Source organism: Muntiacus reevesi, chromosome 10 (assembly GCF_963930625.1).
Source record: "Muntiacus reevesi chromosome 10, mMunRee1.1, whole genome shotgun sequence".
Classification (NCBI taxonomy): Eukaryota; Metazoa; Chordata; class Mammalia; order Artiodactyla; family Cervidae; genus Muntiacus; species Muntiacus reevesi.
Window position 1 is genome coordinate 15,300,781 of NC_089258.1, and position 26,285 is coordinate 15,327,065.

Genomic DNA, 26,285 nt, shown 5'->3' on the forward strand with positions numbered 1-26,285 from the left:
CGTAGGGTTTGTTTTGCCTTTTTTTTTTTTAAATAGTATTTTCAGTCCTGGATGTTCATTGGTAGGACTGCTGTTGAAGCTTAAACTCCAATACTTTGGCCACCTGATACGAAGAGCTGACTCATTTGAAAAGACCCTGATGCTGGGATAGATTGAGGGCAGGAGGATAGGGACGACAGAGGATGAGATGGCTGGATGGCATCACAAACTCAATGGACATGGGTTTGGGTGGACTCCGGGAGTTGGTGATGGACAGGGAGGCCTGGCGTGCAGAAGTCCATGGGGTCGCAAAGAGTCAGACACGACTGAGTGACTGAACTGAACTGAAGATATGATGTGATGTTATTAGTTGCTCAATGGTGTCCAACTCTTTGGGACCCCAGCTTTTAACAAATAACTAGCACTAAAAAAGCCAGAAAGGAAGTCTACATTACCCAAAACAGAAAAGGAATACACATGACTTTTAAAATAGAAAATAAATTCACACTCAGGTTGAATCCAAAATCTGAAATTGGAAGTCATTTTGGTTAAGTTCCTCAAAAAGATCAACTAAGTTTCCAGTGAGTTCCAGAGTCTCCAACTAAGTTTTGGCAACAAGACAGTTTTGTGTTTTTGTTTTTTTTTGACCACACAAGGCATGTGGAATCTTAGTTCCTGAATTAGGGGTCAGCACCTGCCCCCCCCCCCCCCCCCCCCCGCCCTTTCATTGGAAAATGGAAGCCTGGAGTCTTAACCACTGGACCACAAGACAGTATTTTAAAGTCACTTTTCAAGACAGTCTTAATCATATTTGCATTGAATTTGCTTCTGTGTACATACTTCCTGGAACTTAAGTCAGTGTCAAAAATCTCATCCTTTCTGTGTTTAAACCACAACTGACACTGAAGAGTTGCTTGTGAAATTCTTTTGCACAAAGCCTGGACAGGCTGAAACCTTGCCACTGCAAATAACCAACTAAAGAGGTACCAAAAACAATTGAAAAATTAAAGCAATTTGCTTGACTCAGAAAAGTAAACAAGCCTTGAGTGGATTCTCCAGGGTTGACCTCAGATTCAACACATCCTGGATATAAGTGAAATAAAACTCCAGTTTCTGATTACCCTAATATAAAGCCTGGGATAGAGCTGGCAGTAGTTTGATGCTTTTTTACATCGGTATTTTTACACTGTAATAATGAAAACAGATGAGGAAGTTAAATGAATATCCATAGTCTAAAAGGCCAAAACTTTAAAGTAAGAAAAAGGAATTCACACAATGGTTCCAACTATGCTAAAAAGATGCCTGAGACTGGAATGAAATATAAAATGCACCAAAATAATAATGACAGGAGAATGTATGGCTACATGATATTTCTTTCCATCTTTAAATTTTTATATTATGGTTATTGTATTTTTTTTTTTTTTGGTTATCATATTTTTAAAAAGAAAACAAATTATAAAGGGTTTAAGAATAAGCACGTAAAAAAAAATAAGCATGTACTTTAAACTGTAAATTAAAGTAAGTTTTTATTCAAAGCAACTTTTAAAATTACAGCATGTTTATTCTTATGCTGTTAACTCTGCCAAACTACAACTTAGCCGTATGAAGCATAAAACACTTCAAAAATTTGAATGTAAACCACATTTTTAACACACCTCAAATTTTAGATGCCAATGTATTTTGTCCAAATATATAGCTTATATCAAAAAAGGAACATTTTAAATATTTCTATAGTAAATAATTGTAATAATTTCTTAAAACTTCCAATTATACAAATAGAAAATGTTTGTGAATATAACTATTATAGTTGACAAAAGCTGACAGGAGAAACAAAAACTCTTTACTTTTGAAGGCCTTAAATTTTATTATGTGTGAATTTGTATTTTTTAAATTCCTACTGCATTTCCTTCTTTAGGTAAGTTCATTAAATTTCCCAAGACTGATGAAGCTTTTTAGAATTCATTTAAGTCATCTTTGAGAGGAAAATTCTAGAGAAAAATGTTGAAACCTAAACCAAGAAAATTCAGATGCTATAGTCTCTCTTACTGTGCTCATAAGTGCTCCAAGTTAAAATTCTATATACCAGATTACGAAAAAAAAAAATTCTTAGACCATTACAAATATAAATTCTCTTATTACAAAAAAAAAAAAATCCCTCAAGATTTGTAATTTACTGTACAGAGGAATTACATTTTTAAAGTATGTCCTCATCATACACATTATTTGTTACTATTATCTTTCATACTTTTGCCTCATTTCAAGACATTTACATACATCCCCTTCCCCATGGCTACACATTTTAAACTATCTGTGTACTGCAACATGTTGGGATTTTGAGATACAGAAGCCTACATTTTAGATGTTTAAACTACATCAGTAGGCTACTTCTTCAATACAAAAAAAAGAAAGAAAGGCACTGACGAGCCCTTATTTCCCTTATTGTGACGTTTACTCCAATTAAGCAATCTATAAAATTACCATGCTATGCATGTTATTTAGTTTCTGCTTAAAAAAAGCTAAAATGATGGAAGTTTATGCCTACACAAAGGAGGTGAACTACTCAGCTCTTCATTTTTCTATTCATGCTTCAGTACATAAAGTGGTGTTTAAAAACTTCATCTATTTTGGAAAAAATTATTTAAAACCACCACACAAGTTAACACACTTGCAGTTAAAACTATTCCGGAAGCCTACTTATTTGAGTAGCTAATATTTTCTGCAGTGTTTAACTGATAGCTAAATTTAGTGAACACAAAATAGCTTGGCATGTTATTCTGAAGTAAAGCAAGAAGGTGGCTTTATGCACTGAAAATATAAATAGGAGGCTTCCATTTGCTAATAATTCTAAACAAGCAGTACATTTAAATTTAGTGTTTGCTAACAAAAGATCTAAAACGGTTCACTACAAAACAACCCTGTAGATGTCCCTTTTATTAATAAAAATCCAAGTGCCAAATCTCATTACAGGGCCCATAATATATTTTTAAAATACCGATTACCAAGTTACCTAGACTTTGCAAGATTAATCATTCAATTTCAGCAAATGAGAAACATGAAATGTGCAAAAGTTCCCAAGTTAACAAGCTAGGGTGACAAGTGCTTTCAAATCTAAACATCATAGTGAGTTGTAAAACCTCAGAAAGATAGAATAAGATTGACTTCACTCCAATTTTGAAAATTCTTAACTACTGTTCATCTTACCAAGATCTTCAAATATCTGTTTTCTTCCAAAGTCCCAAAGTTAGAAAGTCTTCTGAAAGTCAGTTTTCCATCTCTAGTCTTATTAGGCACACTATTTTGCAATTTTAAAATATATACCTTACTCACATCTTATGCTTTCTGCTTGCTTCAGTGTTTACAGTATTGTTAAACATACTAATATACATTGTTAAAACTGATCTTATAAATAATCTATTTAAACCTTCTTTGGCTACATGTACCATGCTTTTTTTTTTCCCCATACAAGTGTCTTATTCAGAAAGTGCTTTCTGTGAGAACTGCTTCCAATGAATGCATTAAACTTGCAAAATCTAGCCTCCCACAATACGTAGTTTTCTACCCTGTACTAGAAGTCCCATATTTACAAAATATTTTAAATTTTACAACAAATCTATGACCATATAAAAAAAGTGCAATTCTCTCTCACCCCATATTCTGGGGCAATGACATTCTTCATACATTTCTACAGAATAGCAGCCTATGATAAGCAAATAAGGTGCTTAGCTTATGCCCAAGGATCTACTTTTTAAGTACGCTGGGCAGTACTTTTGTACAGTGGAAGAGTCAGTGTTCGGGCTACTGGCGGAGCGGGGCTCCCGTCAGGTTGGCCAGCTCGATGAGGGCGAGGGCTCCGTGCAGGCGCTCCCGCTGCTCCTGGAGCCGCCGCTGCGCCCCGCTCTTCTCATCGTCCTCCTCGTCAGACTGGAGGTACTCCAGCGGGTCCTGCTGCTCCTGATCAGCCTTCTGAACCAGCTTTCCTTTCAGGGTGGGAGTGCGCTGCTCTCGTGTTTCCCAGTACCTGCATGAAATGCATCCGCATTACTTACACGTATAGGTAACATTCTCCAATGCTCACTTTTCTAAAAAAAAAAAAAAAAAAAGGGAGTGGGCGGGTCTTTACTACAGTATTATTTTGTGTGTTACAGTTTATAAAGTTACAAAGTGAATACGTTACATGTTTCCATGCTGCTGCTGCTGCTGCTGCTAAGTCGCATCAGTCGTGTCCGACTCTGTGCGACCCCATAGCCGGCAGCCCACCAGGCTCTTCTGTTCCTGGGATGCTTCAGGCAAGAATACTGGTGGGTTGCCATTTCCTTCTCCACATGTTTCCATAACATGTGGAAAAACTCAAGTTCAGGGAGCTGAAGGACTTGCTTAGAATGCCACAATCAACAAACAGCAGCTCAGACTCAGCTCTGGAGTCATGTGTTTTCATCATTAAACTGATTTCAAGATCACATGTGAAATGGACTAGAGTAAAATATAGAAATAGAATAATCATTAGAAGCCTATTTATCCTATCCACAGAGGGATGATGGCTTCTGACCAAAAAATAGCACAAATGGATTAATAAGGGTAACACATAGAGCTTATTCAAGAATTTAAGAGCACCATCATTATTCTATTGCATGGCCAACTGATAACGCACAAGAGAAAATGCAAATTTTCCACCTTTTTTGAAAACCAAAGAAAGGCATATTTAAATGACAGTACCATTACCTACAAAAATGTCCATTCATGTTCATAGCAGCTTTATTTGTAATAGCCAAAACCAACATAAAGGCGGCCTATCAAGAGGTGAATGAATAAATAATTGGAGTTACAGCCATACAACAGATTACTGCACAGCTATAAAAAGGAATGAACTGATACATTCAACAACACCATGACTCTCAAAATAATTATGATGGTTGAAAGAAGCCAACCAAGTACATAATGGGCGATTCCATTTGTATAAAACTCTAGAAAATGGAACTGTACAGAGAGAAAGCAGATGAATGTTTTTGGGGGCTGGCAGTGGCAGGGAGATGCAGGCTTACATGAGGAGACTTGTGGAAGTGATGGGTATGCTCACTATCTTGATTTTGGTGAAGGTTTCACAAGTATATACATACGTCAAAATGCATCAAATTATGTACTTTAAATGTGTACAATTTATTGTATGACAATTATGCCTCAATAAAGCTGTTTTTAAAATTACATACAAAAAAAAATTACCAGATTTCAGGAAACCTAGACTACTCAAACTAGAAAACTTGTGGAAATACTCAGAAATATAAAAAGAGAAATGCAAACAGTTCAATATGACTTCAAGGACAACTAGAAAAGGAGAACAGCAAAATACAAGTCAGCAAGGTCAGCAAGGACTAGGTAAGGGCTTTGAATGCTATAATAAAGGGTTTAGACTTCATACTGAGAACCATATTAGCATTTTAGAAAGACTCCTCTGGCAGCAGCATGAAGTGTCGATTGAGAAGACTTAAGTGGCTGAATCTGAGAATTGTTAAGGAAGTAGAATCCATAGGTTGATCACTGAGTAGATGGGAGAAAAATAAGATAAAGACAAAGATGACTAGTTTCTGGCTTGGGCAAAATTACATTCAATGGGGCAGTGGAAGCCAGCAAGGAGGAAGAGGGAGGAAGAAAATGGTGCAATACTTGAGACAAACCCAATCCCTGCCTTTGTGGAGCTTATGGATCCAGCAGGGAAGATAGTCATCGAACAAATAAATGTGTGATGGAGGTTTTGAGATAGAAAATACAACGTGTTATAAAATCATCTGTTAAGTGGATTTAACCTTATTTGTTTTGGGGGTTACTGGGTAGGTTAGGGAAGAACTTCCTGAAGTGATGTTTAATCTGAGTAAGAAATGAAGAAATGAAGAATGAGCAGAGTGAACAGAGAAGTGAGCACAAAGGGCTAGAAACTACAGTAACAGTGCCATAGAGAGACAAGATAAAACCCAGGTGGCTGGAGACAGTTGTGTTGCTAGAGGGAGGCAGAACCACCGAACATAATTAGGGATTCTAGAGTTTATCCTCAGCGCAGAGGAGACAAGTGAAGCTAGGGAATGGCACAATCAGCTGCTGCTGGGGTGTGACGACTCCTTAAATCAAAACATCCTTACAGGATGTTTTTATACTGGTCACTTTGTTGCCATTAAAAAAATTAAACTGGATGCTTTTGGAAATTTTACTTTAGAAGAACTTCTAGTCTCTGTCTCTCTAATCATCAACACATCGCTAAATTCAATATAAAGAAAATGAAGATGGATTGTACTAATGACAAATGAAATACAATACATAAAAAACATTCTTTTCAAATGGGGTAAACCCTTGCTTTTAAATAAATTGTGGTCTGAGTGCTCAGACTAATATCATACAGTAGTCTTCTATCACACACAGATCCAAATAAAACTCCTAACAATTCTGTGCTTTAAAGAAATAAAGTCCCATTTCAAGTTATTTTTAAAAAACGTGTATAAAAGCAACTTCAACTGACAAAACTGTGTAAGTCCCCAGCTTCAACCCGCACACTGGGCAGCATTCTGCTGTGGACTCCAGGGAGAGCCTTACTTTGCCAACCACTCAGCGGCAGCCTGGTTGTCCACAGCCTGGGGCTTACTGAGAGCATCTGTGGGCTCCTCCCGCTTCAGCCTGGCATAAGGGTGCTTCGGACAGTGGCGGTTTGCGTGGGTGAATCTGCTTAGGCAGCCTTCAAAACACAGAAGGAAACACTTCATCAGAATCTGGATATCTAGCAGACATGGAAAACGTTCAGTTTCACTGGTATCCAAAAAACACATAAGATGATGAGATTTATCATTCTATAACTTGAGAAAAAAAAAATAACCTTAAACTGGTATTATCAATGCCACTGAGAGGAAGGTGAAGATGGTTCTTTCACCTCCTGGTCATTGCAATGTAAATGCACTAAACCCCAATGGAAAGTAATTTATTAGCACAAGTCATAAAAATATTCAAAATCACTGACCCAGGAATTTTGTTCTTGGCATCTGTCATAAAAAAAATTCCCAAAAGGTAAATAAAGCTTTAAATAGGAAAACAGGCCTCTCATGTTTGTTGATAACAAGCAAATTTTAAAAACAAATTAAATATTCAATATCTAACATTGAGGCAATCTTTAAGTATATGTGCTACATTTGTAACAACTGATATTAATCAAGGAAACCACTGAGCAACAGAACAAAACTGTACTGAATTTCAAATATAACTGTGTAAAAATGTACATAAGAAAAACAGATTAAGAAACTGGTAAAATAATAAGTAAACACTTAAGAAAAGTGTTAAGAAGTTACCAACAGTAGCAATGTTGAGCTGGTAAAATCCACCCCACCCCCGCCCCTCCTGAAAATTTAGACAGTAATGTGCCTCCTTCAGCTTAACAGTTAAAAGTTTAACACCAAAGTAAAAGCCTACGCTAAAGGCTCTATTTACTTGAATAGAGTTTTCTACTGCCTACAATTGGTTATATATTTTTAATTGCCCTTTATAAAGATTTTCACCTAAAAAGAATACTTTACTTAAAAATCAATCATTTCCCAGCAACTGAGCATGGATCACTTATTAGCAAGGACATATTAACTTAAGAGGTTTGATAAAATCTCTATCAAAAACTTCACTTCCTAAAAATTCAAGCAAAAGGTATTTTAACCTTTAACTCACAACTGGTTATTCCATAAACTTAACTTCTAACACCATACCGTTTTCTGAACAAACAAAAGGTTTTTCTCCGGTGTGAAGACGCTGATGGGTTTTGAGCTGTCCACTTTGAACAAAGGCTTTTCCACAGTCTGGGTAGTCACACAGATAAGGTCTCTCGCCTAAGTAAACAGATGGCATTATATTTATGAGACCATAAGGTGGGGAGGAGGGCGCAGGGAGAGAGAATCAACCTTTACATAAGTCATGACTGCAAACAACCATAAAACATGCCACAGCCTCTACAGAGCTGCAAATGGAAGTGCTGAGGGCACACTTAGATAATATGAAGCAGCGAATCACTTGGAAGCACAATGTTTTCTTTAGTCCCTGAGCTTTTTGGTACCCCGGTTCACAATCTTTGCAGTTATCATCTTCAGCTTATCCCATATTCCGCCCCACCCCCCCAGTCTGAATCGCTAGCTCTTGCTGATTATTTAAAACGTCTCCACCACCACCCTCCTCTGGTCAGACTGGCAGCCCCCCCACCTAGAAGGAACCCTGGCAGGTCTCTAGTCAATGACTCCGTATAGCACTTTTGGAGTAGATGGCAGAAAATACTTGCTTTTTCCATCCAACTACCCTCTAAAACCATCCCAAACCCTACTCTTCTCCTTGAACAAGTAAAAACGATCTGCTGACTTTTAAATGGTCCTCTAATACCTGCCCTATAGCTACTGGGTTCAGGAGCAGGGTTTATCTTGACTTCACTCCTGGAGATTCACTCCAGCCACGAGGCAGTTCCCTATCTTCTACTCCTTGGAATCCCTAGCTTTTCTGCCCATTCAGATCTTCCCAATCCTGTAGACTCCCAGTGAAACTTCTTCTACCCCAACCACCCCCACCTCCGAATAATTGAGTGACATATCCCTCCACTAACTTAGTATCCTATATTGTTTATGCATCATGAACTCTCCTTATACAAAGATGAACAGCACCTTGTACTGTACACAGCATAGTGTTAGGCTAAAGAAAGTGCTCAAAAAGGTTGTTGTTCAATCATAATTAAACTTATTTCCTGAATAAACATTCTTTGGTCAACAATTATACATTGGTTCTTCCAATATGACTCAAAGAACAGTAATGAGTCTTCCCTAAATTTTTTATTTAGAAATGTACTAAATGAATGTTAACAGTTGGACACAAGTTAATAAACATAGACTAGAGTAAGAGAAAAGTTTTTCTACTCTCTAAAGGCATATACTATTGGAACTTAACTATAGCATGGGGATCCTGGGCTCAGGTCCCCGGAACACAGTGTAATAGGTGAAGTACCGGGTGACACATAATGAATCAGTGGTAGATCAGTACTGGACTCAAGCACCTTTTTATTCTGCCACGTGATCTTCAATCTTGGCAACTGAATCTACACTGGCAACATGTACTCTATAGCTAGAAACCGCTTATTTGGGGTTATTTCAGGCTGCTGGTGGGCTATATATATAGTCCATGGGTGGCAGAGAGTTGGACACAGCTGAGCGACTTCACTTTCACTTTTCAGGTTGCTGCTGCTGCTAAGTCACTTCAGTCATGTCCGACTCTGTACGACACCATAGATGGCAGCCCACCAGGCTCCGCCGTCCCTGGGATTCTCCAGGCAAGAATACTGGAGTGGGTTGCCATTTCCTTCTCTAATACATGCATGCGACCCCACAGACAGCAGCCCACCAGGCTCCTCCATTCCTGGGATTCTCCAGGCAAAAATACTGGAGTGGGTTGCCATTTCCTTCTCCATATTTCAGGCTAAGTTGATTGAAAAAAATTCTCAGAATCAGATATGCATAAAATAATAGTTTTACTGAATGGTACCTGAATTCAAAACATCTTGGCCACCTTAGTTTATAATGATTCAAAATTAAAACTTTACCCCTTTTCAGGGATTTAGCTAAGAACACCTATATTCTAGCATGTCATTGAACTACATCTTTTCAAAAACTAAAAGAAAAAAGAAACAGTTGATAACCATAAACATAGTGGAACAAACAGGGGACTACAGGTGAAAAACAAATTCTAGATCAGTATTGACCAAGAGAAATAGAATGAGAACCGCTTCTAATGGCCACATTCACAAAGTAATACAAAACAAGTAAAATTAACTTAACTATATACTTTATTTAACTCAATACATCTAAAATTTTATCATTTCAATTTGTAATCATCATCAAAAATTAAGGACACTGTTTACTCTCTTTTATTCATACTAAGTGTATTTTATACATACTGCTTATCTCAACCTGGACCAGCCATAGTTCAAGTGCTCAAGGGCCACATACGCTACGGTATCGGCCAGTATACTTCTAGAGAATATGAGAAGCTGTAAGTCAGTGGCAATTGGGCGCTTTCGTGCCTCAGTTTCCTCATCTGTAAATTATTTGATGTCATCATTAGAAATATACGGCACCTTCAGGGACCAACTTTCTCTGTGGCAAGAACAAGACCCTCTTTATATTATCTTTTTGTTCTCTGTATGGTATTTTAAATGCAAGTATGACTTCTTCACACAAATAAAGGTATATGATAGTCTTAGGATAACTACCTACAATACATTTAATTCTGAAAAATTACTTCACCTTAGATTTAATAGTAACATCATATATCCTGATGGCACAGAGGACTCTAGACCTTCTATTAAAAATCTGATTATTAGTGATTTAGGATTTGACTTACAAATCAGTTTTAATAGTCAAACAGGTAACTTAAAAGGCATATCAAGTAAAATTTGGATAGACAGGATAGAACCAAATTTAGTAATAATATTCCTGTGACAGCTACACTAATTACCATGATAACTTTAGAAATCACATGGTATCAATGTTCAGAAAACTATCCCTCCCCACCAAAAGAGAAGCTGACTACACAGTGCCTGCTTTTAAAATTTTACAATAAGGAAATGTGAGGCAACTAAAAAATTAATTTATAGGCCTAAACATCAAATCAGCTTTCAGTCAAGTATCACTTTTGGCATTCTCTAAAATTTGCTCAACTTACCTGTATGAGTCCTTTTGTGAGCCTGGAGTGATTTCTCCCGTGGAAACACCCTATTACAGATGTTACAACGGATTCTGCTGGACGAATGCTCTCCTTCATTTATTAAATCCCGTACAGTATCTGCTCTGGGTCTACCACGTCGGATTCCATCCTGTTAACAATTTGTAAAACATTAATATAATTTCTTTCACTCCACTCATTAAAATATAGTATCATAATTCAGGCATACTTTTGTTTATCATGCTTCAATTCAGTTCAGTACAGTCGCCCAGTCGTGTCTGACTCTTTATGACCCAATGAACCGCAGCACGCCAGGCCTCCCTGTCCATCACCAACTCCCAGAGTCCACCGAAACCCATGTCCATTGTGTCGGTGATGCCATCCAACCATCTCATCCTCTGTCATCCCCTTCTCTTCCTGCCCTCAATCTTTCCCAGCATCAGGGTCTTTTCAAATGAGTCAGCTCTTCGCATCAGGTGGACAAAGTACTGGAGTTTCAGATTCAACATCAGTCCCTCCAATGAACACCCAGGACTGATCTCCTTTAGGATGGACTGGTTGGATCTCCTTGCAGTCCAAGGGACTCTCAAGAGTCTTCTCCAATACCACAGTTCAAAAGAATCAATTCTTTGGTGCTTAGCTTTCTTTATAATCCAACTCTCATATCCATACATAACTATTGGAAAAACGATGGCTTTGACTAGACGGACCTTTGTTGACAAAGCAATGTCTCTGCTTTTTAATATGCTTGTCTAGGTTGGTCATAACTTTCCTTCCAAGGAGTAAGCATCTTTTAATTTCATGGCTGCAATCACCATCTGCAGTGATTTTGGAGCCCAGAAAAATAAAGTCAGCCACTGTTTCCCCATCTATTTGCCATGAAGTGATGGGACCGGATCCCATGATTTTAGTTTTCTGAATGTTGAGCTTTAAGCCAACTTTTTCACTCTCTTCTTTCACTTTCATCAAGAGGCTCTTTAGTTCTTCTTCACTTTCTTCCATAAGGGTGGTGTCATCTGCATATCTGAGATTATTGATATTTCTCCCAGCAATTTTGATTCCAGCTTGTGCTTCTTCCAGCCCAGCATTTCTCATGACGTACTCTGCATATTAGTTAAATAAGCAAGGTGACAATATACAGCCTTGACAGACTCCTTTTCCTATTTGGAACCAGTCTGTTGTTTCATGTCCAGTTCAAACTGTTGCTTCTGACCTGTATACAGGTTTCTCAAGAGGCAGGTCAGGTGGTCTGCTATTCCCATCTCTTTCAGAATTTTCCAGTTTATTGTGATCCACATAGTCAAAAGCTTTGGCAAAGTCAATAAAGCAGAAATAGATGTTTTTCTGGAACTCTCTTGCTTTTTCGATGATCCAGCGGATGTTGGCAATTTGATCTCTGATTCCTCTGCCTTTTCTAAAGCCAGCTAGAACATCTGGAAGTTCATGGTTCACATACCATTGAAGCCTGGCTTGGAGAATTTTGAGCATTACTTTACTAGCGTGTCAGATGAGTGCAATTGTGTGGTAGTTTGAGCACTCTTTGGCATTGCCTTTCTTTGGGATTAGAATGAAAAGCACTTTGCAGATACTGCATTTTTTACAATTGAAGGATTTTTCAATTTTTACAATGGAAGGATTTGCGGTAACTCTGTATAGTCAGTTGGTAGTTAGCACTTTTTATAAATAGAGGGGTTTTTTAATTATTTATTTATTCTATTTTTGGCTGCCCTGGGTCTTCATTGCTGTGTGCCGATGACTTTCTGTAGTTGTGGCAAGTAGGGGTTACTCTCCACTTGCAGTGTGTGGGCTTCTCATTGTGGTAGCTTCTCTTGTTGCAGTTCCTGGGCTCTAAGGCACAGGCTCAAGCAGTTATGGCACACAGGCTTAGCTGCCCTGTGGCATGTGGTGTCCTCCTGGACCACGAGTCAAACCCATGTCCCCTGAATTGGCAGGTAGGTTCTTAACCACTGGACCACCAGCGAAGCCCCATAAAGTGTTTTTTGGACAGCAAGGAAATCAAACCAGTCAATTCTAAAGGAAATCAACCCTGAATATTCAATGGAAGGACTAATGCTAGAGCTGAAGCTCCAGTACTTTGGCCCCTTGCTGCAAAGAGCAGACTCCTTGGAAAAGACGCTGATGCTGGGAAAGACTGAAGGCAGGAGAAGTCGGGGAACAGAGGATGAGATGGTTGGATTGTCACTGTTTTCATCAACTCAAGGGACATGAGTCTGAGCAAACTCTGGGAGATACTGAAGGACAGGGAAGCCTGGCGTGCTGCAGTTCATGGGGTTGCAAAGAGTCAGACAGGACTTAGCGACGGAACAACAAGCATTTTTTTTAGACATAATGCTATTGCACATTAAAGAGACTATAGTATAAACCTAACTTTTTATTCACTAATAAACCAAAAAAGTTGTGTGACTTGCTTTGTTGCAGTATTGGCTTTACTGCGGGAGTCTGGGACTAAACCCACAGTATCTCAAAGGTGTGCCTGTGAATAACCATTGAATATCTTTCTTCAGTGACATCAGGGAAATGGCAGAGTAGGTAGTTTCAAGGTCCGCCCCCCCCCCCTCCCCGCAAATCACTGAAAAATCAAGCAAAAACTGTCAAAATCAGCTTTGTCACAACTCCAGAAAATAATCAGAAATTTACAGCAACTCAGCCAACAATAACTCAAGAAACTGGCAACGTAAAACTGTAGGAAAACTGTACAGCACATTTGACAACCCCTTGCCCTACCCTCTCCTCACAGTGGTCTTTGAAGACAGCTGTCTTCATTCTCATTGTAGGATCCCAGTCCCTGGTTCAAGAGAGAACAGAGAAGACTTCATATTCTGAAAGAATTGTGTTTGTCTGTTTTCCCCAGTGTGGGGGCTACCTGAAGCTCTGACTAACTTAGAACTCTCTCTGGGCAGAAAAGTGGCTAGATGGAGGGCATCTCTCAAAAACCTTGTAAGGCCAGTAAAAACTTACTGCCACCTGGGGAAAAGATTTCAACTAAGGCACACAGACACACCAAAAGCCTAGGACGAAAAGCTGGGGAGAGAATTTCTTTGCGAAATTAGGGCATTGAAAAGTGCCCACATATCCTAAAGGAAGGAATTTAGGAAGTCACATACTTGCCCAGCACGGGAATCATACTCAGAAAAGATCTGAAAAGAATCAAAGCTTTCACCTCTGACTGATTTTTAGGCTCAGCACAAGCAAGAAATGAAGGCTAAAACAGAATTGTAAACAGTCTGGCTAAGTATACAAGGAGAGCTATAGCACAGAACCATTCTGCAAAGTTAGAAGGGTTTTACTTTTTAACTCTTTGTTTTTATTTCTCACCCCTACCCTCCCTGCCCCGTTTGGTTCCAAGCACTCAAGAAAATCTCAAAATATGAGCTGATCTCAAGGTAAGGAAACAGACTTCAGAGAACAAATGCAACAAAGAGTTTACAAAAATAGTCTAGAAAAGTCACCAACAACTACAAACCACAGTACACAACTAAAACAAACTCTGAGGAGAGAGAATTTGATTTCCAGAGCTACTGCTTCATAACATTCAAAACACCCAGTTTTCAACAATATATTACAAAGCATGCAAAGAAACAAAAATATGACCCATACATAAGAGTTAATTTTTCCTACAAGGAAGCAGACCTCATAGCTTACTAGACAAAGAAGTTAAATAAACTGTCTTAAATACGTTGAAAGAGGTAATAGAAACCATGGACAAAGAACAAAAGAAAACCAGGAGAACTCTGTTTCAACAAACAGAGAATGTCAATAAAGAAACAAATTATGTTTAAAATATAGAAATTCTAGAACTGAAAAATACAATAACCGAAATGAAGGAAAAAAAAATTCACTCCAGAGTCTTAATGGCAGATTTGAACTGGCAGGAGGAAAGAACCGGCAAATTTAAAAATAGGCCAACTATTTTTAATCCAGTCTGAGGAACAGACAAAGAATGAACAGGCCTAAGGCCCCAGTAGGACATCAAGTGTCTTATGGGCCCATTTGGGCTGCTAGCACAAAATACTACACACTGGGTAACTTATAAATACCAGAAATTTATTTCTCATAGTTCTGGTGGTTGTAAAGTCCAAGATTAAGGTGCAGGCATGGTCAGGTGAGGGACTGACCTGGTTCACAGCCAGTGACTTCTTGCTGTGTCCTCACACGGCAGAAGCAGGCAAGAGAGCTTTCCAGGGCTTCTTTCATAACAGCTTTAATTCTGTTTATGACAGTTCCACCCCCATGACCTAACCACCTCCCAAAGGCACCATCTCCTAACACCATGATTTTAGGGGTCAGGATCTCAACACACAAATTTAGAGGGATACCTCAGCATTAAGCTTATCAACACACACACCATCAGAGATCCAGAGGCAAGAGAAAATAGGACAGAAAGAATATTTAAAGAAATAATGGCTGCAAACTTCCCAAAGTTAATAAGACACAAGTCTAAACCCCCAAGAAGGTCAATCAATTCCTGTAATAAACACAAACAGATGCACAGGGAGACATAATCAAACAATCAAAAGACAAAGACTCTGGAAGCAGTTTTTGTCAGTTTTTATCATGCCTACAAATTCAAAATAGGATTAACAGCTGATTTCTCAGGAGAAACTGTACAAATCAGTGGGATGATATGTTTAAAGTGCTGGAAGGGAAAAAAAATCAAACAATAATCTTATATTCAATAAAACTATTGTTCAAAAATGAAGACATTAAGCATTCTGAGATAAATGCTGAGAGTTCATTGCTAGTAGATCTGCCCTACAATAAATCTAAAGGGAGTTAGTTCTTCAGGCAAAAATGAAAGGACACTGGACAATAACTCAAAGCCATACAAAGAAATAAACAACACCAGGTAACTACCTAAGCTAGAAGTATTGTACTTTGGGCTTATAATGTCTCTCTTCTGTCCTATATACAAGGCAAATGCCAAGTGTATTAAAAAATAATAAATCTTTGTTAGTGGGAACACAATATAAGATGCAATTGTGACAATAATAACAAAAATGGAGAGAAACAGAAATATATGGGAGCAGAACTTTTGTATACTATTGGCACTAAGGTGATACTAATTCAAAATAGATTTTTTTTCACATTTTTAAGAAGTTAAGCAAAATTCCCAGGGTAATCACTAAAAAGAAGAAAGGAAGGAAAAGAATACCAGAAAAGGAAACAAGAAAGAAAAAAAAATGATAAACTACCAAAAACTCAAACACAAAAGGAGGCAGTAATGGAGGAATTCATAAACACAATAGGTATAAGACATATAGAAAACAAAAGGGTTGTAGTTCTTCCTTATAAGTAATCACTTTAAATGTAAATACATTAAATTCTACAAGTAAAAACCACAGATTGGCAGAATGGATTTTTTTTTTAATGAACCAACTATATGCTATTGACAAGAAACTCACCTTAGAGCCAAAAACATAAAAAGGTTAAAAGTGAAAGGATGAAAAAGAGGAAATTATAAACACATGCATACCTAACAATAGAGCTCCAAAGATGTATGAAGCAAAAACTGGCAGAACTGAAAATAGAATGAGATAGTTCAAAAATAGCTGGAGATTTTCACTTTCAATTAATGGATAGGACAACGAGACAGGTGAACAAAGATATAGAAGACTTGAACAACACTATAAACCAACCACACCTAACAGACATATGCAGAACATTTCACACAGAAACAGAAAAATACCCATTTTTCTCAGGTGCACATGGAGCATTTCCCAAGACAGACCATATGTTGGGCCCAGAGCAAGTATCAATAAATTTTAAAAGATTGAAATCATCAAAAGCATCTTCTCTGACACACATGGAATGAAACTATAAACCGGTAACAGAAAGAAAACTGGACAACACACAAATATGTGGTAATTAAACACTCTTAAATAGCCAATGGGTCAAAGAAGAGATCACATACACAGGTTCAATGCAATCCGTATTAAAATCCCAAAGGTCTTTGCAGAAATGGAAAAAGCAATCCTCTACTCATGGAATTGCCAAGAGGCTCCTAGTAGGCGAAACAATATTTTAGAAGAATAAAGCAGGAGGACTCACACTTACAAAACCTATTGCAAAGCAATGGAAATTAAGACAGTGTGGTACTGGTGTAAGGATAGACATAGGCCAATGAAATGAAATTGAGAGTCAAGAAATAAACCCTTATTCTATAGCCAACTGATTTTCAACAAGGGTGCCAAGAACACTCAATGGGTAAAGAACAGTTCTTCAACAAACAGTTCTTAGATAACTGGATTTCCTCCTGCAAAAGAATGAAGCTGTACCTCACACAATATATCAAAAATTAACTCAAAATACATCACACCAAAATGTGAGAGCTGAAACTTTAAAACTCTTAAAAAAAAAGGGGGGGGGGGGCCGGAATAAATATTCATGACCTTAGATTTGGCAGTGGATTCTTAGATGGGGCACCAATAGCATAAGCAACAAAAGAATACACAAACTGGACTTAAAATTAAAAACATTTGCATGTCAAAAGACATTATCAAGAAAGTGAAAGGACAACCTAGAGAATGGGATATAATAAGTTGCAAATCACTTATCTGATAGGTTTCAGTATCTAGAACAGATAAAGAACTTTTGCAACACAACAGAAAGAAAACTCAAATAAAAAACCGGCAAAGGACTTGAATAGACATTTCTCCAAAGCAGTTATATTGATACCTATGGCCATCAAGGTCATGGAAATGCAAATCAAAACCACAGTTGAGGTTAATTATACCTCAGTAAGGCCTGAAGAGAAAAAAATTAATTAAAAAAAACCATAGTGAAATACTATTTCACACCAACTCAATTATACTAAAAAACAAACGAACAAACCAACCAACCAGGAACATAAGTAGGAAATAAGGTGATTTTTGGCACGAATGTGGAGAAGCTGGAAATTTCTGCTGGTGGGAATGTAGTGGTTCAGCCGTCGTGGAAGAGACTGACAATGTGATACAATATCATATATATATGTACATATACACATACAATGGAATGTTATTCAGTCATAGAAACAGTCATAAATGCTACAAGGTGGATGACCCTCAGAAAACAGTATACTAAATAAAAGACGTCAGACACAGAGGCCACATATTGTATGATCCATGTTATAAGATGTCCAGACAGAAAACAGTTGGTGTTTTCCAGACTGCCTATAAAGGGGAAAAGGGAGTGGCTAAATAATTGATAAGCAACTTTGGGGGTGATGAAAATGTTTTTGAAGCTTGATATAGGTGGTAGTTTCACAACCTTGTGAATTACTAAATGTCAGTGGATTACAATTTAAGATGGTCAATTTTATGCTATGTAAATGTCAGCTCAATTAAAAAAAAACAAAACACTAAAGAGCTCAGAACATACTATGGCCTTTAGTTAATAATGTATCAATTTGGTTCATTAATTACAATGAATGTGGGACTTCCCTAGGGGTCCAGTGACTGAGATTCTGCACTCCCAATGCAGGGGGCCCAGATTTGATCCCTGGTCGGGGAATTAGATGCCACATGCCACAAATGAGACCTGGTGTAGCAAAATAAATAAAAATATATTAAGCACAACATGTATCAAAATGATGTAAGATACTGGCAATAGAGGAGACTGGGAACATGCTTGATGGGAACTTCCTGTACTGTCTTAACATTTCTAGGTTTCTAAAACTAATCTACAATAAGCATTTACTTGAAGAAGGAAAAAAAAAGCTTTCTTCCCAGGTAAGTTACATTTTTACACATACAAGTTATATATAAAAAATAACACCTACATCCAAACTGAAGAGGTTTTTACTGCTTTCCATATAAAAACCTAAAGTCTTCCCAAAGCTTAAAAACATCACCTAAAACCTTGATAATAAGCAAGATTCCCTTCAGTCAATGTTCACCTTGAAAGAAAAGCATAATCTCAATATGGATGAGTATCTTATAGGATAAACCATGTCTAAATATTCATAGATAGTAAAGCCTATTTTTCCAACAGCTTAGAGATGGAAGCAACCTAAATGTCCACTGACAGATGAATGGACAAAGGAAATGTGACATTTTCTTATTATTCAGCCTTAAAAAAGGCAATTCTGTCATATGCTACAACATGGATGAACATTAAGGACATTATTCCAAGTGAAATAAGTCACAAAAAGATAAATACTACATGATTCCACTTATATGAGGTATCTAAAGAGTTTCAAAAGCCTTAAAACAGAAGCAGAATGGTGGTTGTCAGGATTCAGAGATGGAGAAAACAGGAGCTAGATGGGTATAGTTTCAGTTTCACAAGATAGAAAAGTTCTGGAGTTCTATAATGACAATGCTCATATAGTTAATGTTTTTAAATGTTTAAGTTGGTAAATTTTTTGTTTTTTTGCCACAAAAGTGAAAAAAGAAAAAAAGAATGTAAGAAAGACTGTGGCAGATTACTAACACTGTTAAAATATTCAATGCCTCTCCCTCCTGTCAGCCCCACGGAGGCCAACTTGGCCATATGGCTTTGCTTTGACCAATAGAACATGAATGGAAATTACATGTGTGACCTTTGAGCAAAAGGTTTACAAGCCATCACAAGGTTCTACCATCTCTCTTTCTGCTCCACCTTAAGACTCACATGTCCCAGCTAGGTCCCAGAATGAACAGGATAAAGAGCATCCTCACAGGATGCATAATACAAGCTTTGCATAGATTGAGATTGAGATTTTGAGGTTGTATTCTGCAGCATGGTTTAGCCTAAGCTAACTCACACAGGAACATTGTTAATACATATTTGTTGATGGGATAAAGATCTCATCCATTCCCCACAATAACTGTATAACTTGTTGCTGGTTATGGTACCATGGGGCTTCCCTGGTAGCTCAGCTGGTAAAGAATCTGCCTGCAATGTGGGAGACCTGGATTCAATCCCTGGGTTGGGAAGATCCCTTGGAGAAGAGAATGGCTACCCACTCCATAATTCTGGCCTGGAGAATTCCATGGACTGTAGTCCACGGGGTCTCCAAGAGTCGGACCTTCACTTCACTTCACTTCATGGTATCGTGAATAATTGTTTTAAATGCAAAATAAACACACCATCTATGATCCATAAAAATCACAGGTGATTGGTTCTGTTAAGAAAGAAATGAAACATGAAATAAGGTTAATTAAAAACTTTAGTGATTCAGCTCTGCCACAGCAAAAAGGATCATTTCCCTACTATTTTTTAAATACATACAACATACTCTTCACTGTATTACAATTTGAAATAACTGATTTAGTATCAAATAACTAAACTATTTAATATCAAAATTTTAAGATTACCCATTATTATTTTCTGTTTCTGGTTAAAAAAAAATTAACAAGCATGTTTTACAGTGGGGGAACATTTTTTGTTTAAGTTAACTATTTGGTTGCTTCCCAGTAATTCTTAAGATCTTGTCTCAGCTACAAACCAATGTTCATTTTCCAAATGAGAAATAGGGCTGAAAAATGCATCATAATCCAACATCTCAGTGATATGCAGGTAAAGCTTCACTAAGTATTCTTTTAGCCAAGAAAATTAAGCAAGGCAAGTAATCATCTAATACCCTAAATAAATGAAAAAAGAGCATCTTTTAACCATATATACAAAAATGTCACTCTAAGAAAACACTTCATTTCAACCTTAGCAATTAAAAAAAAAAGCATGTTTCCATGTACATTTTGACAATAACCAAGTGTTAACTCATCAATGACTAAGTATACTTGTAGTTTAAGAGACAAATCTTGTCAAGACCGTTTGATAATCTGCAAAAATAATAATAAATAATTAGAAACTCTAACATATCTTATTGCTATTATGTGGCCACTGCTGCAAAATAAGCTATTAGAAAGAAGTAAAATAAATATATTGTCAAAAATGTTTGCATATCTCAGCAATTTTAATTTTTAAAACAATCTCAATACCACCAGAAGGTAGTGATTTAAAAATACTTTCTAAAATACGTTACGATAAATGTTTTATTTTCAAACATCAATAACTTTAAAAAGTTATTTAATGAAGTTTGAGTTATTTCTCAAGACACTTAGAATAACGTACACATTAACCTAAGCTTTAGAAAAAGTTATATTCAAACTTGATGTTTGCATGATTACTAAAAAAACTAAAAGTTCTTGACACATTTTTTACAAAGCAAAATTCGAATAAAGTATACAAACAATCTGGAAGGAAAAGAAAAACAGTTTTCAGTGGAAGAGGTGTATACCTTCTTGTTTTTATGAGAAAATGTAAATAGATATTATTTCCCTTTTCCAGTTCAGATTTGATCCAAATTTCCTGTGGCTCACATATCTGCTTCCTAACGCTGTCCCTTACTTTGACTTATCTTGACAACTTTACAAGTCTTAATTTGTATCTATCTATTGCATGTACTCTCATAAAGCACCTCAATTGAGATATCATTTTGAATAGTGTATTTTATGCGTCTACTTGCATCTTCTTTGGGGGGGGGGGTGCACTGGATGTTTGTTGCTGCATGCAGGCTTCTCTAGTTGCAATAAGAAGGGGATACTCTCTAGTCGTGGTGCATGGGCTTATTACACTGGTTTCTCTTGTTGCAGAGCACAGGCTCTTCTAGAGCATGCAGGCTTCAGTAGTTGTGGTGCCCAGGCTTAGTTGCCCTGCTGCATGTGGAATCTTCCTGGACTAGGGATTGAACCCATGTTTCCCTGCATTGGCAGGTGGGTTCTTAACCACTGACCACCAAAAAAGTCCATTTTTCTTTTTCCTTTTTTGGCCAAGCCACCCAGCATACAGGATCTTAGTTCCCCCACCAGGAGTTGATCAGGGATCAAACCCATGCCCCCTACAGTGAAAGCACAGAGTCCTAACCACTGGACTACCAGGAAATTTCCTACTTGAATCTTAATATTAAAGGGAAAAAAACCCAAAAAACCCTAAAGTCAACTCACAGAAGCAGTATCATGTAGGGATTAAGAGTAAGAGCTCTAAAAGGTTTCAATCAGTGCTACTACTTATCATATGATGAACTTAATTTTGAGGACTTCACTAATTCTTCCTTTTTCATCAGATAAACAAGGTAAATTGATTAAAAAATTCAAAACAATCAACACAAAGTCTGGTGGTTTGCTCTGCAAGGAAATGAATAATAAATGGTGGCTACTGTGTTGATGAAACATGTTAATATGATGTTATGTTTAAATATGGTGGTGATCAAAACTACAGGCTACTACAAGGCTAAGTACAGTCTAGATGTTTAAAATGATCTATGATAGAAAGGTGAAACAGGATAGGCAGCTGGCAGGTCTTGAAGGGTAAATCTGAGGATGTGCAGAGAAGTCAAACTACACAGGTCCCACAGTGGAAAAATAACTTCATGAATGCAATCTGAGTAAAGGGCACAAGTATGGAGGCTTGGAATATCCTTAGGCAGAGGAAAATTAGACGTACCCCCTTCCCTGACAGAATTCTACAACCTGGGGAGAGACCATGTTCATATATAACTGTATCCCAATAGTGCTAAACAATCTTGTGATGAGGGGCCAAAATAAGCTGGCAGAAGATGGATATTTTCCCCACAGGCAGGGGAGGCAATGTTGGGCAGCAACAAACAAAAAAGCAAGGACTGAGATGCTGAAGCCTCCCTTCCGAGCAGTGGTAACAAATAGTGAATGAACTCAAATGTTCTCAAACCCTTAGCCGTTATTGCCTCTTACCCAAATACTGAGAGAAGGGTGGGGGGGGGGGGGTGGAGATAGAGGGAAGCGTGCTATTGGCACCAACTATATCTCGGACTTGTCTTCCATCTTCCCAGAAGGTGAGCAGATTCAGCCACTATGATTCATCCATGCATGTGGAAATAAAAGAACTACAAATACTTTAGAAAAGCAAAACAAAAGAATTAGACTAAAACTAAAGAATGTACTGATCATAAGTCAAACTAGGTAACTTCCCTAAAAGAAAGTATATTCCAGACCTTCCCCCATCAGAATGGAGACGCTAAATGAATGTATTTTTTGGAGCTGTATTTGGATTCTTCATTGATAAAAGGATCAATTTGGCTAACAATTTATGAAACAGTTATAGTATGAACGACTGTGAGGAGGGAAAAAAGTAACATGTATAAAAGCTTTTTACGTGTTTTTTACTTGTACTATATTTTACCTCTGATAAATAGACAAAGTAAAAATAAAATTCAAACTCATGCATTAGTAAGAACTTTTTTGTAAAGATTTATGTGACGATAAGACGGTTTGGGGCCAAAAAACCAAACCAAACAAAAAACCCCATACCTATAGAATTTCATTTATCTATAACATTAACCTCCTTGGATAATCCAAAATTAGATTCAGTTATAATCAGGAATAAAATAATAGATGCAAAATCTTCTACAAGTAAATTATGCATATATGTGTTTATGTTGCTCAACTATATAAGCTACTGTTTTTTTTTCAAGTACTAAACATGTAAATATGTTAATATGGAAAAATACCTAGGATATCCAGCCATCTTATTAAGGGCTATTTAGAGACAGCACACTGTGATTATTCACTTCACAAATTCAGCACTAATATAAATATTTCTACTACTTCTTTCAAATTTTTACTTAAGTATAGCTTTAAGAGTTGAAGTGTGTCAAGGCATATAGCTGTATAATTACAGTACTTTAATAACAATGCAATTAGTAACAGTGTACCAATTTCCTCAGGGCTCAACAAGGAGTTTCAATATCTTTGCTACTGTGTGTAAATGATGACCAACTTGTTTCAATTTATACAGTATTTGCGAATATAAATGTACTTATCCACAAGGTGATTTATCTTTAACAAACTGCTTATCTTATATAACCACTTAACTAATAGAACTTGAATGCTAAATTTATATCAGCACTACTCATTACACAAATACTTTTCTGTTATTGTTGAGTATCTAACTCGTGTCCGACTCTACTGTGACCCCATGTACTGAACCTCCCCCCAGGCTCCGATGTTCATGGGATTTCCCAGGCAACAATACTGGAGTGGGTTGCCATTTCCTCTCCAGGGGATCTTCCTCATCAGGGATGGAATCCGCGTCTCCTGCGTTAGCAGGCGGATTTTTTTACCACTGAGCCAACCATGGAAGCCCTGCTTCAGAACTTGGAGCCACAAAAACGCGTCTATCCTATCAGCATTCCTGCTACCTAGCTGTGGACCTTGGGGAGCTCCCTTCATCAATACCTCTAAGTATCAATTGCCTGATCCGTAAATTGTAGGTTTGAATCCTTTCCGGCTCTAAAACAGACTGAGTCTCCAAGCAATTCGAAGCCGCTGACAACAGCGTCCGATTCCACTCTGTGCTCTCAGAATCTAGCAAAGTTGTACGCTTACTTAGTACAACTGGGAGTCCAGTTGTACCCGCTGGGTAAGATTCCCCTAAGTCCCTTCTTGTTCTTCGGCCGTCTCTGCAAGGCATCTTTAGCAGGGTCACGGTGTCTGCAGTGATGAAGCAGAAACGGCGCAACCCCTTCCTTCCTGCATCCACAGAACAGTTGAAGGCCTGTGGCCCCTTCCCGCCCTCTCCCGCCAGAGAGGCCCCAGCGGTAGGCCGAACGGCTGACAAAGCCGGCTGACCATTTCGGTTCGTGACCCCCAGGCCGCGCTCCCGCCCACTGCACCTGCTGGCCAGTGGCCTCTGTTCCGCTGGGCCTCCCCAATCCCCTGCCGAAGTCACATGACTGAAGTTCAGTCCCGCCCCCGAGGGGGGGGGCAGATTTTTGGCGCGCGGCAGTGACGTCAGCGTCCTGTCACCCGCCACCGCCCGCCCCCGCTGCAGCCAAAGCGACCTCGCGTTTTTAACTCGGCCCCGCCCCGCCCGCCGAGTCCGCGGGCGCTGCCGTCTGGGCAGCGCCGTTAACGGGCCTCGACTGCCCCGCGCCCCGCCCGCCCGCGCCACTTACCTTGAGGTGGCCGCTGTCCGGGCTGCTCGCCTCCTCCTCGTCTTCACCTCCCGAGGCGGCGGCGGCCGAAACGGTGGGCGGCGGCGCGCCCCGTCCGCGAAGCCCCAGGTGCTCGGCGGCGGCGGCGGCGGCAGGCAAGGCAGCCGAGGCTGCGCCCCCTGAGGCTCCGGGGCTGAGCGTCACGTTGTGCGCGTTCTCGCCCCAGCGCCACGGGTACACCATGAAGTCGCTGAAGCCAGGGCTGGTGGGGATGAGCGGAGGCGGCGGCTCTGGCTCCCCTCCGCCGCCGCATGTGGGCTTGATCGGGGTCGTCCTGATGACCGACACCAGCACCCGCTTCGGGGAGTCCTGGCAGAAGATGACGGGCGGCGGCTGAGGGGCGTTGTCCGCCATCTGCGCCTCCACACCCCGGATCATTGCCTGGCCCGGGTCCGCAGCTCCGGCGGCCGTGGGCCGCAGTCCCCGAGCCCGGGTCTGGTCCTTGCTCCGCTCGCCGGCGCTGCTCCGAGTTGCTGTCTTTCAGTCTTGCCGGCTCTCAGTCCCGCCGGCTCATGGCAGGCGGACGTTTCCTGGAACCCTCCTGCGCTGCGGCCAGCGAAGGAACAGAACGGCTCGGCCGGACCAGACGGTCAGGGCTGGACCCCCAAGCCTTGGGTCAAACCCGCTCTCCGCTGTTTGTACTCTCCAACGCAGGCTGCAGCTGCGGGAAGCAGCGGGCGGCTTGCCTTTGCAATGACAGGGAAGCTGGACGCGCGGCGCCGAGCCCCCGAAAATAACAACCTGCCGCCGGGGTCCCTGCTCCTGTTTTTCCCGCGTTACATTTCGCGCCTGGGCGGAACCAATCACCGCAAGGCCCCTGCTCGCTGGCCGCAGCGGCGAGTGACAGGACGCACGAGCCAATGGCCGGGCCTGGACTTCTTTCTAGCCAGACCGGGGCGGAGCCGGACCTGCGCGCGGGTCCTTTCTGCCATGCTATTGGCCGCCGCTCTTGTATTTTTTTTCTTCCAAAGGAGCCAACAGCGTTCGAAACTGCAGGGGAGCGCGCGACGTCGGCACTCGCCCAGACACACCCTCCGGGAGCCCCGCCCCTGCTGTCCCTCTGCGCGGGTATTCGAGGTCGGCGGCGAGTGGGGGTGACGGGCCGGGGCAAGCGACAAGAGGGTTGCTGATTGGAGAGGTGTCGGTGAGGGGGCGGGCTAGGGGCGGTCGTTGGCCGGCGGGGACTAGCGTCTGCCCACCCCACCCGCCTGTGGCTGTTGGGCTGTAGTTCCCGCGCGGCTGCTAATTTAAAGGGCTGGGGCCCGCGCCGCCCTCCCGGTCCTCAGCTCCCGCCACCCGCTCGGGAGGAACCGAGGCCTTTCTACTGTAGTTTCTAGTAGACACCAAGAAGTATGTAGTTCCTTAATGATTCCCGTCTGCCCAGCTGTCCACTCCCTGTGAGTGGACCCAGTCCGCGACCCCGACTCGCCCCAAGACCGAGGTGGGCATCAGTCCTAGCCTTCACCTCCTCGGGCGTCGGTTTCCCATCTGTGCTACGTAGGATAGTTAAGGATGTCATCTCTCAGTTCCCTGTGTGCTGCCCGCGCCTCGGAGAGACACGAACGCAGGCGAGTGTCCACTCTCACACTCGGGACGGATGCCCCAAAGATGCCAGAGGACTCCCCGCCCTCCTGCCGCGGAT

General features: G+C 40.0%; 1 protein-coding gene across 1 annotated transcript; it reads right to left on the reverse strand.

Moving 5' to 3' along the window:
- Positions 1 to 1,479: 1,479 nt before the first annotated feature.
- Positions 1,480 to 25,147, reverse strand: ZNF367 (zinc finger protein 367). Its single transcript, XM_065947224.1, has 5 exons — positions 24,605 to 25,147; positions 10,690 to 10,840; positions 7,704 to 7,823; positions 6,556 to 6,694; positions 1,480 to 3,997 (listed from the first exon to the last, which is right to left on the reverse strand). Exons 1-5 carry the CDS (start codon positions 25,019 to 25,021, stop codon positions 3,775 to 3,777), a joined length of 1,050 nt encoding a protein of 349 aa, XP_065803296.1. The 5' UTR covers positions 25,022 to 25,147; the 3' UTR covers positions 1,480 to 3,774.
- Positions 25,148 to 26,285: the final 1,138 nt, after the last annotated feature.